The 21244-nt window shown below is 43.7% G+C and overlaps 1 protein-coding gene across 2 annotated transcripts in view; it reads right to left on the bottom strand.

Annotated features, from left to right (window-relative positions):
- Window positions 1-812: 812 nt before the first annotated feature.
- The window catches only part of LOC133133941 (glucocorticoid receptor-like), a 68216-nt gene continuing 47784 nt past the window's right edge, over window positions 813-21244 (bottom strand). For both annotated transcript variants that reach the window (XM_061250250.1, XM_061250249.1), the window contains exons 3-10: window positions 20641-20801; window positions 17565-17591; window positions 15160-15276; window positions 12982-13266; window positions 11011-11155; window positions 9196-9326; window positions 5941-6098; window positions 813-5475 (exon numbers count right to left, since the gene is read on the bottom strand). In XM_061250250.1, coding sequence (XP_061106234.1) covers window positions 5323-5475; window positions 5941-6098; window positions 9196-9326; window positions 11011-11155; window positions 12982-13266; window positions 15160-15276; window positions 17565-17591; window positions 20641-20801 — 1177 coding nt within the window. In that variant the 3' untranslated portion in view covers window positions 813-5322. The remainder of the gene's footprint in view (window positions 5476-5940; window positions 6099-9195; window positions 9327-11010; window positions 11156-12981; window positions 13267-15159; window positions 15277-17564; window positions 17592-20640; window positions 20802-21244) is intronic.

Genomic DNA, 21244 nt, shown 5'->3' with positions numbered 1-21244 from the left:
GCTGTAGCCGGTCCTCATAGACATGTCAGATGAGATATGATTGAGTAAATTAAATAAGTTGCCACAAAATCCTGAGACGGATCCGCCCTTGCTGTACACCCTTGCTCTAATTCTTTTAAATGATCATAATTGTTCAACAATATTGAGCTTGGGTTTTAGGGCTAGTGTTAGGCTGTGTGTGCATGGAGTTATGGTTCAGGGCCAGTATTTTGGGCTAGGGTTCACGATTAGGTTTTTGGGCGCTGGTGATTTTAGGGTTAGGGTTTACGGTAAGAATTCAGGTTTAGGAGCTTTAGGGTTAAGTTGCATTCAATCATTTGCAAGCTGTTGCAAATTGCATTTACAAATCGAACGTTACATGTCTTTATATCTTTATCTGTTGCAGACACTATAATTAAATGTTATACATAATTGAATAAGCACATTCAATGAATATGTATATTTCTTGCTGTGATTTCTCACTAGTCATAGCTTGTCAATTAAATTTTAATTTAATTATAAGCTACGGAAAATGAGGAATAACTACAAAAAAATAAACATTTGAAATATGAATTTACTCATTCAATTATATATAACAAAAGCACCAACCTTGACAAATGCAGGTGATTAAAAACATGTGGACATAGCCTACAGCAGGGAGACAGTCTGTTGGTTTCAGCTACCGTCCATTTCTCCTATGAACATCTCTGCAGATTTTTCACTCAAACAGCCTCTGTGTCCTCCATTTTGTCACCATTAGCAGATGACCATGGAATATAAAACTCATACTTTTACTCATACTCATACTAACAGTCGTGACAAATAAGCAGCAGGATGGAAAAGCGCATTTATTATATATGAACGATTGATAGCCGTTAACTCCTTTATCATGAGAAAAAAAACCATTCCAATGAACAATTTTCACCCATTGACCATGGTTATCAGCACACCACTTCAGCACATTGCCAAAGTTTTCAAAAGTACCAAACAAAGAAACCTTAGTCCAACATTTAATCAAGTAGGTGAAAGGATAAACATTGACTACAGAAAAGGTGTAATACAGAAGTAATAGAAAACTATTTTTAAACAAATAGACAATTGGATATTCTTTACATTGGATTACAATTACAGAACTGAAAAAAAAAACAAAAAAAAAAACACTTTAATGAAAGCCATAACCAGTGAAATACAATCTGCCCTTAATTTTAGAAGATAATATTTGCATGTATCTTATACAAAATAGACTCTCTTTTTTTTCCAACCAGTATTAGGGTAGTGCAATTTTTTAGGCTCTTGCTGATAGATTACTTTCACACACAGTTTTTACCTTTTTGAAGTGACTGGTTAATCTTCACAGTAATTTACAAGCAACCAAAGCCTAAACCATTACAAAAGCTAGATTAAAAAAATAACTTAAGTGCTATAGTTGATAATTACGTAGAAGTGCTATTGTAAAAATAACTGCGTATGAATGCTCCTTTTTCTGCTTTGCTTTGGTCAAATGGTTGTACAATACAAAATATACTCACCCCCCCCTCCCCCATCCCACATTTCTTTTATTTAAAAACATGGGTATTTTTCCATAAAATCTCTCCCATTCATAATTTACATTTATGTACAAGCGAACATGTTTCATCGACACTTTAAATACATTTGCATACGGTTATTCTTGGTCAGAACGCAAACAAAATATTGACTGCTGATTCTTAGTGGATTACAGATTAACTAAAGTCACTAAAATGAAGATACCACCAAGATTAAATTTATTGACAAAATTGAACACTGTTCTCAAAATCAACTTTTTTGTATTCCTAGATTTGTATTCTTTTTTCCTCCCTTAAAATAGGTATTTTAGGAAATAAATATCAATATAGTACATCAAAATGAATCAATTCAAAAAACTTTTCCCCATTTTCTTTCTGTTTATGCTGGAAATGAGCTTGATTATTCATATTTATTAAAAGGGGGGAAAATTATGTACTTGGCTTTGTAAAATCCAAACCTGCGGGACCGCTCTGACACTGTATGTGAAAGTAACCCAAAATGCATACAAATACAACGTTGTTTGTAGTGAAGCACAAACGGAATAAAAACATCAGAGGAATAATTACCATGGGATTAATATCAATACTGATATTTGATCTTTATTTTTTTTTCAGTGAAGCTGAAGTGCTAATGGCAAGTTTGACGTGCAGAAAGGTACCTTCTGACAGTTATGGGCATTACTGTGTCGGTATCGTTCTCATTTACACCAGGTGGTCCCGCTGAGTTAAAGAAATCGCTTTCAAGAGAGACCTGGCTCTTCATCTCCCAGGAGATGAGTTACACACACGTAACATGAAAAAATGTACAACTCTAAAAACGGCCACATCAATCACAATGGTTTAATTCCACACACACAGACGTTGCCTCCAAAATGTTCTTAAGTCTGACATTATTAAAGAAAGGTGCACACGAGCATACCTGGTTTTTAGCATTTAAAACAGCTGGATGTTATGCATGGCTTTAGTATGTAGCAGATAGGCGTATGGCTATTGACAATTGCAGCACAACAAGAACCTATTACCTCAGCAAAAAAAAATTAAAATAAATGCACTGTCGCTTCCGGTCAACTTCAAAATTCAAATCAATCAATTCTCTGTCGCATTGTCTGAGCATAAACAAAACCAAGCCAGGCATTAACAGGAGAGAGAAAGGTTCTGATGACCTAATCAAAAAACGTATAACATATCTTAACACCTTTAATCTATATACTCTAAAAACGTATATATAAAAGGGCATGATAAACAAATGATGCTGAGAATAATTACCAGTAATGCGTTTTTTTGTATTTTTTTGTATTTTTGTTTTTTTGTCAGCTGGAGCAAACCACGTCCACGGTGGCTTAAAGTTGACCGATCCTCTACGTTCACATATCGGAAACCTGAGCAGACACAAGCATGTGATTACCTTGAGTATTTCTAAACTAAAACGCTTTAACATAGGAGAAAAAAATATATATATTTATATATTTATATCAGCTTTCTTTAAAAACTCTTCTCATATAAACATTTATAATATCTCACTGTTAGACAACCCTAATGTCAAAGAGTTCAAATACAAATGCGAGAATGCGGTTTGGCACTGGCAGAACACAAGCGGAGACGCGCTGAGGGACATGGCTGATCTCTCAGCGCTTACACATTTCAGCAGTTCTCTGTGCGGAGGTCTCCTGAACCACGGCCTCCTACTGATCAACACGAAGAAGGTGGAGGGTTTTAATGAGGCTGTAGACGACGGCGAAAACGGCTGTAAGAAAAGGAGCGCTGAACTCACTGGTATTCCTGTCGGGGGGCGTACTGTAGGAGCGCTGAACGCTGAACTCACTGGTATTCCTGTCGGGGGGCGTACTGTATGAGGGCTGAACTCACTGGTATTCCTGTCGGGGGGCGTACTGTAGGAGCGCTGAACGCTGAACTCACTGGTATTCCTGTCGGGGGGCGTACTGTAGGAGCGCTGAACGCTGAACTCACTGGTATTCCTGTCGGGGGGCGTACTGTATGAGCGCTGAACGCTGAACTCACTGGTATTCCTGTCGGGGGGCGTACTGTAGGAGCGCTGAACGCTGAACTCACTGGTATTCCTGTCGGGGGGCGTACTGTATGAGTGCTGAACGCTGAACTCACTGGTATTCCTGTCGGGGGGCGTACTGTATGAGTGCTGAACGCTGAACTCACTGGTATTCCTGTCGGGGGGCGTACTGTATGAGTGCTGAACGCTGAACTCACTGGTATTCCTGTCGGGGGGCGTACTGTATGAGCGCTGAACTCACTGGTATTCCTGTCGGGGGGCGTACTGTATGAGTGCTGAACGCTGAACTCACTGGTATTCCTGTCGGGGGGCGTACTGTATGAGTGCTGAACGCTGAACTCACTGGTATTCCTGTCGGGGGGCGTACTGTATGAGCGCTGAACTCACTGGTATTCCTGTCGGGGGGCGTACTGTATAAATGCTGAATTCATTGGCATTCCTGTCAAGGGGAGTACTGTACGAGCGCTGAACTCACTGGTATTCCTGTCGGGGGGTGTACTGTATAAATGCTGAATTCAACGGCATTCCTGTTGGGCGTACTGTATGAGCGCTGAACTCGCCGGCATTCCTGTTGGGGGGAGGACTGTACGAGCGCTGAATTCACTGGCGTTCCTGTTGGGGGGAGGACTGTATAGGCGCTGAATTCACTGGCGTTCCTGTTGGGGGAGGACTATATAGGCGCTGAATTCACTGGCATTCCTATCAGGGGCCGCTCTGGAAAAAGGCAGGGAATTCTGGGAATCGACAGGGCCGCGCGGAGCGGGGAGATGCTCCGCGCTGATTGGACAGACTGCGTGACCCCCTCCGGGAGACGCATGCGCGGACAGAGGGCTGCCCGGGATCGGAGTCGGACCACATTCCAGGAATCGTGGACGGCGTACGACATGAAGCCAGCAGCTTTTCCCCGTTTGGCCGGAATAATACGTATATTTTTGCTTTGCAGGCCTTTTGTTGTGTGTTTCTAATGAACGGACAAGAATGCTGTCCACCGACTGAAAAGTGCTACCATTTCAGAGAAATGAAACATGGAACATTAAGCTAAAACCAAAAGCAGAAATTTAGGATTTAACATGTCATAATTGTAAGGATCACTTGTTTTAGTTGACCATCATTAAGCTGCCCAGATCTGGAAACATGGCTATTTAAAAAAATGTAAAACATGGAAAGAAAAGGACAAGAACTGCCTAGTGCAAGTGGGGGAAAATACACAAATAAGAGCATTGTGTCTGCAAAATACCTGCCCTGGACAGTTTAGGGGGGAGGGGAAAACTAAAATCATACAGCAAAGCTTAAAAAAGGCACGTGTTTTCCCTTTTTCTGATGTATATTTGTAAACATTTTAGCAGTGTGCATGCATAAAATCAATATTCTAATGATATAAAATATTGTATTGGTTTTAAAAGCATAACTCGTTGTGTGTGTGTGTGTGTGTGTGTGTGTGTGTATGTTCCAGCCAATTAGAAGTGTGTGTCCGTTGAAGCAACTTGGAGCACTGATGTCTTCAAATTGCCAAATTCCTGTTTTTCCTGTCCTGCACCTCAGGGCTACCTCATTCTGCTCCCCTGGATCCTCAGGGTAGTGCCCCTTAGCACGTTAGCATTCCCTCCTCCAACGTGGGATTCCTCTAGGGACGTGTGAGCAAGCTGGTGTGCATGCGCGCGTGTGTGTGTGTGTGTGTGTGTGTTTAGGGCTGCCGGGCTGGGTAGGGTTTTTTTTTTTTTTTTTCCTCTTTTTTTTTCTTTTTTTTAAGGCATTGTATACACTGTAAGGCAGTCACTTCTGGTGAAACAGAAGGGGTTTCACGCTCCCGGTTTTGAATTTTGGTAACTGGTTGCTGATGATCTCGGCCAACATTTCGGGGAACTCCACGCTGAGGGACTTATTGACAAACGTGTAGAAACAGAAGTTCAGCAGCCCTCCGACCATCTGGGGAAAGGAGCACAGCTTCAGTGATGTGTCTCTGACACGTCACCGTCGTCACGGTCATGTGACCGCTGCTTCACCGTTTAACCACAACCATCTAATAGAGAACAGGGCTAGGTAAAGCACACCCGCATAGCTGCAGCACTAAAGAAGAACAAACAGCAAATGTAATACACATAATGGCAATAAAAAAAGGGAAAGAAGGGAATTTAAAAAAAGCTATGCTACTCGCTAAGCTAACAGCTATACTAATGGATAATGGTTATGCTACTGGACAATAGCTAAGCTAACGGCTATGCTAATGGTGAAAGGCTATACTAATGGATAATGGCTATGCTACTGGACAATAGCTAAGCTAACGGCTATGCTAATGGTGAAAGGCTATACTAATGGATAATGGCTATGCTACTGGACAATAGCTAAGCTAACGGCTATGCTATGCTACGCCCCGTTCCCGGCGCAGCTCACCTCCTGCATGGAGTCCAGAAGCCGGGTCAACTGGTAGAACCTCTGCCAGTTCTGGCTGGAGTTCTCCTCGCGCTTGACAATGGCCTTGCCAAGCTCTTTGATGTAGGCCATGCGGATCTCGTCGAACACGGACTGGCTTTTCAGTCCGTCCTTGGGCACTGCGGAGAGTTAGGGGAGGGCGATCGGATCAGAGGGGGCGGGGGCCGACACCGCAACGCACGACAAGCACAGTATGAGCCGTTTCATTCACGCCCTGCCAGTCCCCCATACTCGCAAAGACCCTGCTGCTCTTGATGTTTGGGTTACAGTCTATAGCAGGGGTCACCAACCCTTGTTCCTGAAGATGTCCTGAGGGTTTTCACTTCAACCCTAATTTGGCAAACCTGATCCTACTAATTAGCAGCTCAATGAGAGCTGTTGAATGAGGCGCTTTGTTAGGGTTGGAGTGAAAACCTACAGGACGGTAGATCTCCAGGAACTGGAGTTGGTGACCACTGGTCTATAGCATTACATTATATTACATTATTGGCATTTGGCAGACGCTCTTATCCAGAGCGTCCTACAACAAAGTGCATACCCATAACCAGGGATAAGTGCGCTGAAAGACCCTAGAGGGAAGTACAATTTCAATTGCTACCCGTACAACAAAGATAAGGACCAGGGCCTATTTTTTTTTTTTTTTTTTTTTTTTAAACAACAAATAAACAAACAAACAAACAACAAAGCAAAAGTGACCAAACTTAACTATCCAAATACTGCTTACCTAGCCGACTAAAAATACCGAAACACAACGTAAATCACAAAGACAACAATTAAGGTTCACAGGGAGGTAGGGAGGGATGGGGAGAGGTGCTTGCTTGAAGAGGTGCGTCTTCAGTTTGCGCTTGAAGGTGGGGAGAGATTCTACAGTTTTGATCATAGCACCTGATCATTCAGTCTAGATCTGCTCTACTCAACTCCAGGTCAACTCCATGTGTTCAACCATGCACTACACCACTTGATTAGACTAATTATTTCCCCCCCCATGGTCCAGGATGTAAGCTCATTAGGGAAATCAGTATGAAACCGAAAACCTGCACCCCTTTCCCTCGTTCCCCTCACACACACCCCTCCCCATATATCATCATTCCTGAAGCATCATCCACGTCATACAGAGACTGCAAAATGGCAGTTGACTTCTATGGCTTCCATCCAGCATTTAGCAGACACTCAACCAGACAACCCCCCCCCTCCCTCCTCCACTTCTCCACGCAGAAGGCCAGATGAAGGGCTTACGCCCCGCCTTTGAGCTTCTGCTGTCCTGGACCTCAGCCCAAATGCACCTTCCCTCCATTAACACAGGGTTATGCAAAACTCAAAGGAGCCAGCAAAGTCATGAATATGTCAGTCAGGGGACAGACAGGGATGGAAAAATTTCCTGTGTACTTACCACACAGTGGTAACTAAAAAAAAAATATATATATATATTTATTTTTTTAATGTGCAAGCATTATATCTGCCATTATGAACTACTGAGCTGAAAATGTTTTTTTACTTGTATCATACTACTACTTTTTCAAATAAAAAAACGATTCTTACTCGCAGGTTAGAAGGCGATGTAGTCTAACTAGGTCTTTCAAAGAGTAAGAATGAAGCCAAAGAAAGAAAGCCTGTCCCCAGGTTGAGGTAATCGCTGTTATTGTCAGGAGGCACGGGTGGACTGGATTGGCAGAAACACGCTTTGTGGGAAATAAACAGCCTTGAGATGTTTTGAAAAGCAGAGGGGTGGGGGGGTGGGGGGGGGGTGTTGTTACAGCAGCACTGAAGATTGGTCATGGCACTAAAAATACCCGGATCAGCTCCAAAATGTCACCTCCATTTTCTGTTGTTTTGTTTAAATGCGCGATTAAAAAAACGTGCTCAAAACGCAAAGTGGCCGTGTTTTTCGAATTTACCGTGCGGCTGAAGCAATTTGAAAACTGTTAAAGCGTCTTGTTTTTAATCAACGTCGGCGTGGCTGTAACTGGAGACTCTATTCCCAGTGCGCGCGGCGGTAATGGCTTTTCATGCTGCTGCACTGCGAGGGCTAGGCTTTCGCCATTTAAGAGACACGCGGTGTGGATGTGCATTGTGCAAATGCATGCAGGGGTAGAGGAAATGGCCTCCTGGTGTCATCAATCATTAAGCAGCTTTGAGTACCCCAGGTAGCCTGGGTCCTAGTGTCTGACAGTTCACCGGGCCCAGGCCTCATTAGTCGCGCATATCTGTACAGAGATCTCGATCTGTGTTTCAGTATATCTATATATCTGCATATCTGCACCTGCAACCAGACCGTGTCACAAGAGGTCGTTCCTGTATTCAAGGGGTGGGGGCAGAGAGAGACACACTGCAAAACAGTAAGTCCGTCTCAACACTTGTTTTACTCCCATATTTAGACTTAAAATCAGGGGAGGCCAACCCAGGCCTTGGAGAGCAGGGACTGCTGGTTAAGAGTGTCTGCTAAAATGCTGGTAATGTGTTGCAAATGTCACAAATGTTACATTTGAAAGCCAAACTTTATCAGTCGCACTGAGCATGCATTAGCAGAACTCTTCAGAGCTGATGGTGGCTGCCGTGACGACCAAAAGCTTATGAGTACAACCTGGTCCTATAAAGGAGGAAGAGGAGGAGGAGAAAGAGCAGGAGAAGAAAGAAAAACAACTGGGGAAAAAATATGTTACAATATCCTGAAATAAAATGAGGCCCAGAAGAAAAGCATGTCGCTGGTGAAGGTTAGAGCGTTTTCTTCATTGTATACTCAATCACAAACCACAATCACAATCTTTGTATAATCACAATAACCTATATACACGCACTAAATTATCAAGTCCTTTGTGAGGCCTCTCAAGCAGCAGTTGTGGCAGTAGATGGGAGGCCCTCCAGGCCAGGAATACATGGCCTTCAGCAGACCGTATACATTACATTATATTACACTACATTACACTGCACTACACTACACTACATTACAGGCATACAACCCCTCACCTCACGAAGGGGCGACACTGGCTCAGGCGGTAAGAGCAGCTGTCTGGCGGTCGGAGGGTTGCCAGTCGGAAGTATCCCTGAGCAAGACACGTAACCCCTAAATGCTCCTGATGAGTTTTGCCTCGCATGGCAACAGCCAATCGCCTTTGGCCTGTGAGCGTGTGTATGAATGTGTGTGCTTATGAATGGGTAAACAAGAAGCATCAGTTGTAAGGCGCTATATATAAAAAGAAAACTAAAAAAACAACCAACCTGTGCTGAGCAGCAGGAGGACCTTCATGCACAGGTACTCGTCGTAGGACACCTGCAGCCGCACAAACTCGTTGGAGATCTTCAGCATCTGCTCGCACTGGTCCGTCATGTAGGGAAGCTTCATCCGTTCCCTAAGCCGGAGAAAATCCAGGTTTATCCAGGGAACGCTCCCGACCGCATTCAATGAGTTTATCCAGGGAACGCGCCCGACCGCATTCAATGCGTTTATCCAGGGAACGCTCCCGACCGCATTCAACCAAGTCACGTTCCAGCACCACTTTCCCTTCTGCTAATGTTGAATTACCAACAACATCACATCAGATTATTTAGAGATTGATTTATTAAAGCTAAATAAATAATTTAGTATAGGCAAATAAATAGTATACTATACGTACACTTTATTAGGTAGACCTGTACACCAGCTTGTTAATGCAAATATTTAATCAGCCAATCATGAGGCAGGAACTAAATGCATAAAAGCACGCAGATGTATGATGTTCAGCTGTTTTTCAGACCAAATGTCAGAATGGGGAAATGTGATTTAAGTGACTTTGACCGTGGAATGATTGTTGGTGCCAGACAGGGTGGGTTGAGTATCTCAGAAACTGCTGATCTCTGGAGTTTACAGAGAATGGTGCCCAAAAAAACCAAAAAAAAACATCCAGTGAGCAGCAGTTCTGTGGGCAGAAACGCATTGTTAATGAGAGAGGTCCGGGGAGAAGGGCCAGACTGGTCGAAGCTGACAGGAAGGTGACAGTAACGCAAATAACCGCACATTACGTGGTATGCAGAAGAGTATCTGAACACACAACACATCCAAGTCTAATAAATACCTAATTAAATGCTCACTGGGTGTAGATGACATACTGTACTGTAGGTCAGTTAATATAGTATAGGTACATATATAATAAATAGTAAAGTATTGGTAAATGAAATAACTAATCACTGTGATGTATGTTCACTGCAGCTAATCCTACTGAATGGCAATCCAAGTAGAGGCAATAAAACTATGTCCTGACTAACATCTGCCAAACGCATCAAACTTTCCTTCCTGTACAATTAAACAGTGGCAGTATCACAAGGTATTTGGCTGCAGTGATATGCAAATCTCCCCATGGCTTATTTTTAGTTTCATTGCTTCATCAGACTCAGAAAGAGGAACTAGAACAGTGCATGTTATATTCTGCCCGGCGCTGATTTTCGGGTTCTACGTTACCGGTTTCTCAAAGGTTTCTGCTTTAAAGAAAGAAAGAGGAAAATATTCTAATGCAGACCTTATGTGACTGCTTGCACCCAATGCTCCCCGCTTAAGGAAAACATTATCGGAATGGATCTCGACAATGCGGATTAACATTTCACAGGGTTTTGGAGCGCGTGTGATGGGCGAGGTTAGGGGTTAAGTCTAGGTTGCGGGTTGCTGTGACGTCATTGTGAGCTTGTTTCAGGTCTGAGGAGGCAGAGGGTGACTGCTTAGCATCATGTGTGTGTGTGTGTGAGTGTGAGTGTGTGAGTGACTGAGTGACTGAGTGTGTGTGTGTGTGTGTGTGTGTATGTGTGTGAGTGTGTGTGAGTGTGTGTGTGTGTGTGTGTGTGTGAGTGTGCGTGAGCGTGAGCGTGTGCGTGTGCGTGTGAGTGTGAGTGTGTGTGAGTGTGTGTGTGTGTGTGTGTGTGTGTGTGTGTGTGAGTGTGCGTGAGCGTGTGCGTGTGCGTGTGCGTGTGCGTGTGAGTGTGCGTGTGCGTGTGCGTGTGCGTGTGCGTGTGCGTGTGCGAGTGTGAGTGTGTGAGTGTGAGTGTGAGTGTGTGGGGGGGGCTCACTGGTTGACGACGAGGTCAGGGGCGAAGCAGAGCATCCCTCCATTGGACTGCTGAAAGGACCTCCAGCCCAGGCTGAAGGACATGAGCACCAGCCAGGAGCACTGGAGCAGGGTCATCTGGTCGTCCAGGTGAAGGTTCCGGAAACCTGGTGACGAGGGGAGAAGGCACCTGTTAGCCTCACGATGGCGGGTTTCTGAACGCATTCACATCCAACAAGCCCTTCCGCCACCCAACATCTACCGACATGGTACCCAACATCTGGCAACATGGTACCCAACATCTGGCAACAAGTGACCAAACATTTACCGACGCGGCAAAGGAGAAATAACGCCATCAGCCGCTTTTCTGCTTTAGCCCAGCCGTCGATGGCGGGAAAGTGCCACGAGCATGCGTAGTTACGCATGGACACCATTCATCTATGAGGAAAGCCGGAGAAAGCAACCGATGTGTTGCAAGACGAATTGCTACATCTCTCCCAAAAGGAACCTAACAATCTAGGCCATCCAACGACTTGCGCAAACCCGGTAAGGACTCGAGAAGTAGGGATCAACAGGTCATCGTAAGACACTTGACCTAACCACCTTGCAACCAATCTGCCACTGACCGCCATTTTGTTTTGTAACCCCCTCCCCTCCCCTCGGAGCCAACTTGGTCTCACAAAGTTTGAGCGCCTGAGGAATGTGGAAAAAGGACCGGGGGGGGGGGGGGGGCAAAGATCACACTCGTGCTGTAGCTCGGCAAAGGCCCTTCAGCCACACAAGACTGTGATTTACGGCCGTGTTAGAGGAGAATGGATGCTTGACATTTTTTGCCGAACATTCCCATGAGTGCTCTGAGAAAAATGCTGCAACATTAAAAAAGAACAGGCACTCTGTATAGCCTACAATTACAGGGCCATTACTTCTAGCACTTACTATTCTGCATTAATTAAATTTATGTACTCATGCACACTCAGACAAGTGTTACAGCATATCACCGGATATTATTGTCATTCTTTTTGTACGGTGTCAGTTGTACAAACATTCAGCGCTGCATTTGTAGTACTGTATTTCGATGATACAGGGCAGTCAATATGTATTTGGACACTTGGTACAATGCCTGTTCTTTTAGCTCTGTATTCCAGCACAATGAATTTGAAATGAGTGCAGACTGTTCCCTTTAATTTGAGGCTATTTATATCCATATTGGGCAATCCCATCCCTTTGTATACATAGTGCCCCATTTTAGGGGACAAAAAGTAATTGGACGGTTGGTTTGTAAGCTTCTGAATCGTTAGGTGAACTCAAATCACTTTCTTACTGTATAGGTATAAGAAACCTTTCAGTATCTAGCCTAGATTCCAGGCTTTTGATTGCCTTTGGAGTCTGTTATTGGCATTTGCCAAAATGAAGCCCAGAGTTGTGCCAATGACAGTGAATGAGGGAAAAAAAAAAAAAGCAGTCAGAGACATAGGCTAAACAATGTGCTTCCCAAAATAAACCGTCTGGAACATCATTAAGAAGAAAGAGCACTGCCGTACGCACTCACTGCCCTGCTCTCAGATGAAGCTCCACAGGCATTTGGCTGAACTTGAGCAACACAAGATGCTGCTCTAGACTTCAGAATGAATTTTTAGTTACATTACAAAACAATGCGGTTCGCTGCGGTGTGCAGATTAATGCCCCGTTTCCATTTTCTCCCTGAACTGTAAAAGAACCGCCTGTGTGCAGGCCATGCCGCCGCCAAGCATCACTTCATCTCCCAGGGTTGGGCAGCAATGTTGTTTCAGTTCTCTTTTCTTTTTTTATGAATAAGAGCTCATTAGTTTCAATGGGATTACCAATCAGCAGCACTAATTGTTACACAAATTACCAGGGAGAAAAGAAAACGGGAGCCGGATTTGGATTTGAGGGCCAGATTTGATGCTCACTGCTAGAGATGAAGCCCAGCCCCTGGAGAATGGCAGTAAGCGTAAGGGGGTCAGGAGCTCACCTGGCAGGGCCTTGGCCCACTTGACGGCCGAGACCACCTGCAGCCCGCCCAGGCGGTTCAGGGCGGTCATCAGGCGGTTGGAGGTGTCGGGGATGGTGCTGTCGAAGCCGGAGTAGATGGTCTCGGGTTCGATGGCCTTCAGCAGGGACAACATGGTGGGGATGAGCTGGGGCATGGATTTGGGCAGCAGCGCCCGCGCCCCTTCCTCTGCCATGGCTGGGCCTGAGACCTCGGCTACTGTAGACTGCTGACCCTTCATCCTGATCAGCTTCTTCGTCTTCCTCGCTGGGAGCGCAGAGAGACACCGTGACATTTTGCAATCGTGAAATTCATTGCAGGTATATGTACGTACACCTATTTATTTTATTATTGTTTTTTCTAACATTGAGGAAATGTATGAGATTCTTTGCACTCTTGTACTGAATATCATTCATATAAAACAATAAAAACTCTTGCCTGGGTTGGACACGGAATTGAATTTCTAGGCAATGTTCAGGAGCATTTACTTTTTATTTCTTTTTTTTCTAGGGGATGGGAGGGTGGTATTTCACTGCACTTTCCTGTCTAAAATAAAAAAAATATTTTTAAAAAAGCTGGCTTTTTCCCTTTCGTTTCTTGCCATATTACAAATATACTACAAACTTAGATAATAGGTCCTCACAATACTGGCAGAATATCAAGTTTAAAGACTTTGAGATCAATCACATTAGAATAAATGTACAGTGTAAGGTCCTGGAATTATGTCTTTAGGCACATAATTATGCTGATGTTTTTTTTTTTTATTATTATTCATTTAAAAAGTCTACTCCACTGGAAAATATATATATATTTTTTTAATATGAAGATTTCATGAAGTAATCGAGACTTTTTAGCATTTCTCCAAAATATATACCCATAGACAATCACTTCAAAGTTCCACTTTGCTTGCTTACTTTTCCTGTGTTCACCGCGAAACCACAAACAAATGCTCTACTTGTACAGTACATAGAGCTGACTGGGCGCCTGTCACAGTTTGTACGGTACATTTAAAGGTTAAAGGTCGGCATTAAATATGATCAACGTGCTTCCCGTCCCCTTTAATTACCTCTGTGGAGGTTTCTATGGCAACTAAAAGCCTTTTTGGTAACACCTAGCGTTTTCTAGCAATCCATCCATGTTTTTCTCCTATTTTTATTTTGAAAAAAATCTGTTAAGTAAATTTAGAAGTTCATAACCTTTTGTACTCGGTGTAGCAGTATAAAACTACAATTATCTAGCCAGTTCCAAACACAGGCCCATAGACATGCCTATCTAACTAGACAGGCAAGCACGCCTTCAGCAACCCTAAGCTTGTGAATCCCTGGAAGCAAACCTGTTGAGTGGCAAAATAAAACTTCCTCAGTGGTATTTTGAAAGTTGTTTGATTATCGTTAACATTTCTTATGAAAAGCAGATTGCGAGAATATGTAATGGGTAACAAAATTTGTCAGTTTTGCAACACATTTTCCCAAAACAATCATTGTTTCCTTTCGCCCTGAAGCACGTGCTATTTGAGGGCTCAGGGCTGGTATTTTTTCTTCCCCTCTGTTACGCAGTAAAGCGTCTTTGGGACAGTCCTCTGTGAAACGTGCCATAGAAATAAAATTTGATTCGATTGCGCAGTAGAGGCTAGTTTCCTGTTACATCCTAAGCTCCACCGCCTGGCCCCTCCCGTGACCCCTCCAGCTCCACCGTACTGTACTCACGGGGCGCATCCCTTCCCTTTTGGCCCTAGCACAGGAAATGATGTCATGTGTAAGAGGGAAGCAGAGGAACTGGAGAACGGACACAGGAGGGGAAAATCCCTCGACACTCTCATTCTCCCTCTCCCTCTCTCTTGCTCTCTCTAATTCTCCCGCTCTCTCATTCACCCTCTCTCTCTCTCTCCCACTCTCTCTCTCCCTCTCTCCTGCTCTCTCTCTCCCTCTCTCCCGCTCTCTCTCTCTCCCCTGCTCTCTCTCTCTCTCCCACTCTCTCTCTCTCTCTCCTGCTCTCTCTCTCCCTCTCTCTCTCTCTCTCTCCTGCTCTCCCTCCCTCTCCCGCTCTCTCTCTCTCCCCCCTGCTCTCTCCCCTTCTCTCTCTCTCTCCCTCTCCCGCTCTCTCTCTCTCTCCCGCTCTCTCTTCCCCCCTCATATCCGTCCAGTGTGAGTCCACACTCACCCTCCAGGTTCATTCCTGCATGGAGACACTTTCGGAAGCGGCAGGCGGGGCAGTTTTTCCGTCGAATCTTGTCGATGATGCAGTCGTTCCTCCCCGCACACAGGTAATTGTGTTGTCCTGAGGGGAAGGTGGGGGGAGTTTACAAATGTTATTCAAATGTTTTTAATCCAAAACTGGACCCCCCCCCCTAGCCCCACCACCACCACCACCACCACCACAGCGAGTGAGTCTATCCTGTAGGGTTACTGCAAATGTTACCCATCACACCACATTACACCCTACTATCGCAGGCAGGAATTAACATTAAAAATGAAAGCACATGAGCACTTAAAAGCCAATAAAAAACCGCCAAGCACTTGCAAGACATAGTGTGAGCCGGCAGCCATCCATTCCCCAGAATGCCTGCAAAGGCAGAGGTCAGAGTCCAATCCAGTAGGACAAGAACAGTCCTGGGCTGTGGTCCTTCCAGCCATGAACTCATCCTGCTCATTTTACTCATTAGTTCTACCTCCTGGCTGAAAAATGTAATTCTAATTCGCAAATCCTGGTGGTTTGGAACAAAATTCCGGGGAGGAGTTTTAGGTTCTAAACAGGAATTTCCACCTCGGTTTGACAGCTTGGAATAACTGAAAAAAACCAAAAAAACATTAAAAAGTATTTTCACCTTTTAAAAACCCACTTAGCCACCTTTTCCATCTCCCAGATAGCGGTGTGTAAAATCTCTGCCATGGCCCTGGGGAGATCAATAACCACAGCTCCCCCTGTGACCAGGAGAGAACCCTGCGGGTGCTGTTTTTTCCTGGCCTGTTATCCACTCCCATGGCTTCATTAAATTACACGTTACAGTGAGAAACGGCCCCTAATAGAGGTATTTTTTACTCCATTCAGTAGCCGCAGGGAAATGTCAGACAAGCCATCCTCGTGATCCAATTCTTATTTATTTTACGCTTTCACTGAAGGATGGTGATTTTAAACAGGTCTGTCATTGGAGGGACAGCAGTGTTTGTGTTCCCTGTAGGAAATCCAAGCAGAGGAAATGGAAAACCAGAATGGTGCCAGGCCATGGAAGCCTAGCGAATGGTTTCTCAAGCAGTGGTAACCAACCTTAAACCCTGTTCCTGGAGATTTTTATTCTAACCCTAACAAAGCACACCTCATTCAGCAGCTAAATATCTCGTTGGGCTGCTACTTAGTAAGCAGTTGAGCTCAATCGTGGCGAAAATAAATGCATCTCAGGAAAAGGGTTGGGAACCACTGTTCTCCAGGGTTCAGCTGCAATAGGCCAATAACCGAACGTATAGCAATGAGACCACACAATTATTATTTTTTTTTTTAAAGCACAGGAAATGCATGTTTTTCACGCATTCCAAAGTTAAACTGGTTAGATAGTAGTCCATAACTTTTCTTCTTTTCATTTAATATTATCAATTATTGTTATTTTTTTAACTTATTTTATGAACCCATGTGGCTCCCTGTTAAACAACGGCTCAGCAGAAGCTTTAAGACGTAAAAATAAAACCGCCAAAGGCAAAATACAGACATGTCCGTGCCCTCCTTAAATAACAAAATCATCCATTTTAAGCCAGAGTCTCTGGGATAGGAGGAATCCTGTGTAATTAACTGTGGACTACGCACCATTCGTCACTGTACAACTATAGATTTTACACCAGATTCATTATTTTCCTTTGAAATAAGGTAGGGCTTTTCACTGGACTCAAACAGGCCTGTCGCAACATGTATGGAACAACTTTTTTAATTATTTGTACTCCTCATGTGGTTTTGAAGCCATAAGAATAAGCACTATTAAAATTTTTTGGCCACTTGGCTTTTAAGCCATCTAATCACTCGTGGAAATGACTGAAGTTTTCAACAGGGACTCAAAAGTATTCTTAACTTGAGCCATAACTGCCACATGCTGGCACAACAGGATTCGAGACATGGGTTTGAATTCATAAACAGGCTGGTCTGAGTGTCTGTGATGACACATTTCTCCTTATTTCTCATAGCCCACAGGATACGGGATAAAGAAGTTCCAAGGCTTATCACGGATTATCTCAGCCTTCTGCAGAAGCTGCGTGTTATTTTCATAATGATTAGATTGCAAACGGTGTCATCAGAATTGGGCCGGTTTCATTTCATTCTGCGTAATCAAAGATCAGAGCTTAGACGAGGAGGAGGGAGCTTCAGAGAAGATTAAGGCTGGACTGAGGGAATGTTGCCACTGATCAATCAATCAACCAACCAACCAATCAATCAATCATGCATTTAAAAAAACGCGGACAGGAAAGGCTGAGCAGGTTAATTTGTACTTTTCAGTTAAGGCTTGAAAAGAGACGGAAATGCTTAGCATCCCCTAAATGAAGCGGAAAGGGTATTAAAAGGTGTTTAATAAATGTTTTATTTACCATCCGTGTTTTGCCGTGCCCTCCATCCTTCATCATTGCAAGAACAACCGCAGAATGGGGAAGAAAAACAAAAATAACAGATATAATTTCAGATGGTCAAATATCAGACATGAATACACTTTTACATGATGCAACAGTAGAAATTTACTAAAGTGAAATTAAAGGAATTCTCACAAATGATTACAGCATAATGCCATCATGATATCTGTTATTTTTGCATTTAATCTTCCTTCACATAGCATGTACACAACATATAATAATGTATTTTTTTGGTTGTAGAATAATTTTCCATTGGATATACATAAGGCTCATCATTGTAAATTTTAACCTATGACCCCCAAAAAATGTTTTAAAAAAAAATTCTTATTGACATTTCTACGCATTTGGAATTAAAATGTACTATGGATTTGAATGTCTGGACCCTTTCTGTGAAAGGAATACCAATTCTAGCCTGATTTGTGTCTGTGAAGTTCTAAAATGCATAAGGTGCAATTGTTCACTGCATTCTGAACACCAAGTTAGCTCACAATAGTTAGTTGCATACAGTGCAACTTTCATAAGAAATTCCTACCAGATCAGCTTTGGGTTTCGTGTGTGTGTGTGTGTGTGTGTGTGTGTGTGTGTGTGTGTGTGTGTGTGTGTGTGTGTGTGCGCGTGTGCGTGTGCGTGTGTGTGTGTGTGTGTGAGTGTGAGTGTGAGTGTGAGTGTGAGTGTGAGTGTGAGTGTGTGTGTGTGTGTGTGTGTGTGTGTGTGTGTGTGTGTGTGTGTGTGTGTGTGTGTGTGTGTGCGTGTGTGTGGTGCTCCCCTGTGACGGTGTGGTGGGGAAGCTGTTGCTAACGAGAGACCGGGCAGGCTCATACGGCTAAACCAAAAGTGTTCCTTGTACAATTGTTCACGCATGTACATGCATCGTTTTATATAGACTGTATCAGTTTTTACTGAATGGTGTTATATCCTATATCCTGTAACGATTTGACTGAACATTTCACCGTGAACTAAGGATTGAATTAAATAAACCTACTCTGGCTGTGCGACTTACGCCTGGTTTAAAAAAAAAAAAAACAAGCCAGTAAAGTATAATATCCGATTTTCTTATTAAAAAAATAAATGCCAAGAATGATGAGCCTTAGATATACAGCATTCATGTATAACTATACCACAATGCACTGAGGGGTAAACACTGCAAAGTAAAAGGCAGGTCAAGTCATGAACATTACTGACAATTTTAGATAACATTTGCAAAATAAAAATTGTTAATTGGTCACAAATTGGAAATTTATAGTAACAATTTGAAATATGCATATAAACAGTGTTTAGTCACATAATACTACCTTAATGGTAGCATACACAGGCTCTAAAACAGCCATCCCAATGTTTCATAAATTCAAAGCTTTTAAAATATCAGAAGGAAACAATTTTATTATTGAACAAAGCAGAATTTGGTAAGACTGGGGATAAGTGGGGGCGTTCTTAATCCACATACAAAAAAAAAAATCACATAATAAAAAAACCTTTAGAAGCTATAAAAGGACAGATATCCAATTTACTTTAAAGCAGATGAAAGCGATCGGCTCCGAGTTTCCTCAAACAGCAGGGACTATTCGGCAGAAGTGGGGCCGCCCATGAAACAAAATGGGAGAGTTTTCCTCGAGCTCTACAGCCATTGTTTTTTCTCAAAATATGAAAAAGTGATAATTAAACTAGGGAAGCTGTAGGCTGTGCACACAATCATATTCAGGGCTTAGGCCAAATTCTGAGGTGCAGCACATCCAAGCAGAGGCAGTAGTCTGAACACCCTTCGCCCCAACCCTGTGCTTTGATCCTCCGCGGAAACCTACTCAAAAGCACTTGTTTCTACTTCCCTTATAAGCTCAGACATCCAAACAAAAACTCTGAGGTTTGGCAGAGTCAACTGCTGTGGCTGCCAAGCCATTAGCATCTCTCTCTCTCTCTCTCTCACACACACACACACACACACACACACACACACCTCCGTAGCTCTAACCCCTCCGCCCTGCTCCACAAACGGAGATGGCCCGCATTGCTAATTGCTGTGTACTTGGCTTTAAGTACATGATGTTCTTCGACGCTGGGAAACGGCGGCCGTGGTTTCTGATATTGCAATACTCTGAACGTGGACGCCCACGTCACGGTCGGCAGCGGAAACTCCCCCGCGCCGCACACAGGCCTGCGCCGGGCTGCAGCGCAAAGACTCCGCACGCGAGAACACGCCGCAGAGCAGTGCAGTCTGGGACAGCTTCATCTGCCTACACCCAGCCCGGGAGGACCACATTCCAAAAATGTTCCTTTAGCAACTATACACTCTTAGTGCAGTATAATAGTAATAATGATAATAATAATAATAATAATAATAATAATAATAATAATAATAATTACATTACATTACATTATTGGCATTTGGCAGACGCTCTTATCCAGAGCGACGTACAACAAAGTGCATAATGTGAGACATCTATATTAAAAACATATGCAAGAAGCTTGAAAAAGTGTGCCTGATGAAAAGAAGTATTCGAGGTTGTAAATTAATACAGATACAAATACAAATGTCAAAAATAGAGGTTGAAAAAATCCAGCAACCTAGTATCTGTAATAAGAGGAACTTCAGAAACTGCTAGGAAGAAAACTGAAATAGTCAGTTCTTTAATCACAAAAGTCTGCTAGCTACCAGATTCAACAGCAGGCCAACAGGAACCTACAGAGCAAATTGGCCATGTTTAAAGAAGTGCATGTTATTTTAACAGTACCAATGTTGAAAGTGGTTCACAAAACACGTTTCCACAACCAGAAACTCCAAACAACCTCCACATCCAAATAAACACATACAAGAATTAAGTGTTTTTGGACCACAATGCAGAATTCTTCTCCTGCACGTTTGAGAAGTGGTATCTATCTCATAACTCCCTGCACCACAAAAAAATAAAATAAAATAAATTTCCCCCTGTGTTCTCGACATGTTCCATCTGCCACACATTGCAGGAGTGGTATCTATCCCATAACCCCCCGCAACCCTTTAAATTAGAAGAAGAGGAGGAGGAGGAGGAGTGAGGGGGCTCACCTTCCACGGCCCTCTTGAAGAACACCTTGCAGCTCCCGCAGGTGAGCACCCCGTAGTGGCAGCCAGACGCCTCGTCAGAGCACACCAGGCAGATCTTATGACCCGAGCCGCTCTTCCCCTGAGCCGAGGAGGACGAGGAGGCCTCCGGCCGAGGGATGTGACTACAGGGAGGGAGAGAGAGAGGGAAACGCAGTCAACGAAACGTCACCGACACGCCACAAACACTGGACGGCGGCCTGTATGGTGGATGAGCTGAACTGAGGAAAAACCCAGAACATTCAGCATATGCTCCTAGTCGGTAAAATTCACAAGGTAACCGCATGAGAGAGCCATACACGTCACGGATGTATCGTGATAACTCGGTCAAGTGCCAGCGCCAAGAACCATGCCTCCAACCACACGCAACAAAGCTGAAAAATGTAGGAGCACGATAACTAGTAGATGTGCTGAACCAACCCTGAACCCTTTGCCGGGAAAAAACAGGGGTTCAGATTTCCCCAGGTGGAGCTTCAGGTGGTGGGGGGGACAGACGGGCTAAAGGCCTGCAGAGATACACGCCTGAAAATGGGTGTTGGAAAATTTGTGAAGAGGCTTTCCAGCTCCG

Source organism: Conger conger, chromosome 7 (assembly GCF_963514075.1).
Source record: "Conger conger chromosome 7, fConCon1.1, whole genome shotgun sequence".
Taxonomy (NCBI): domain Eukaryota; kingdom Metazoa; phylum Chordata; class Actinopteri; order Anguilliformes; family Congridae; genus Conger; species Conger conger.
This window is presented reverse-complemented; position numbering and strand designations above follow the sequence as displayed.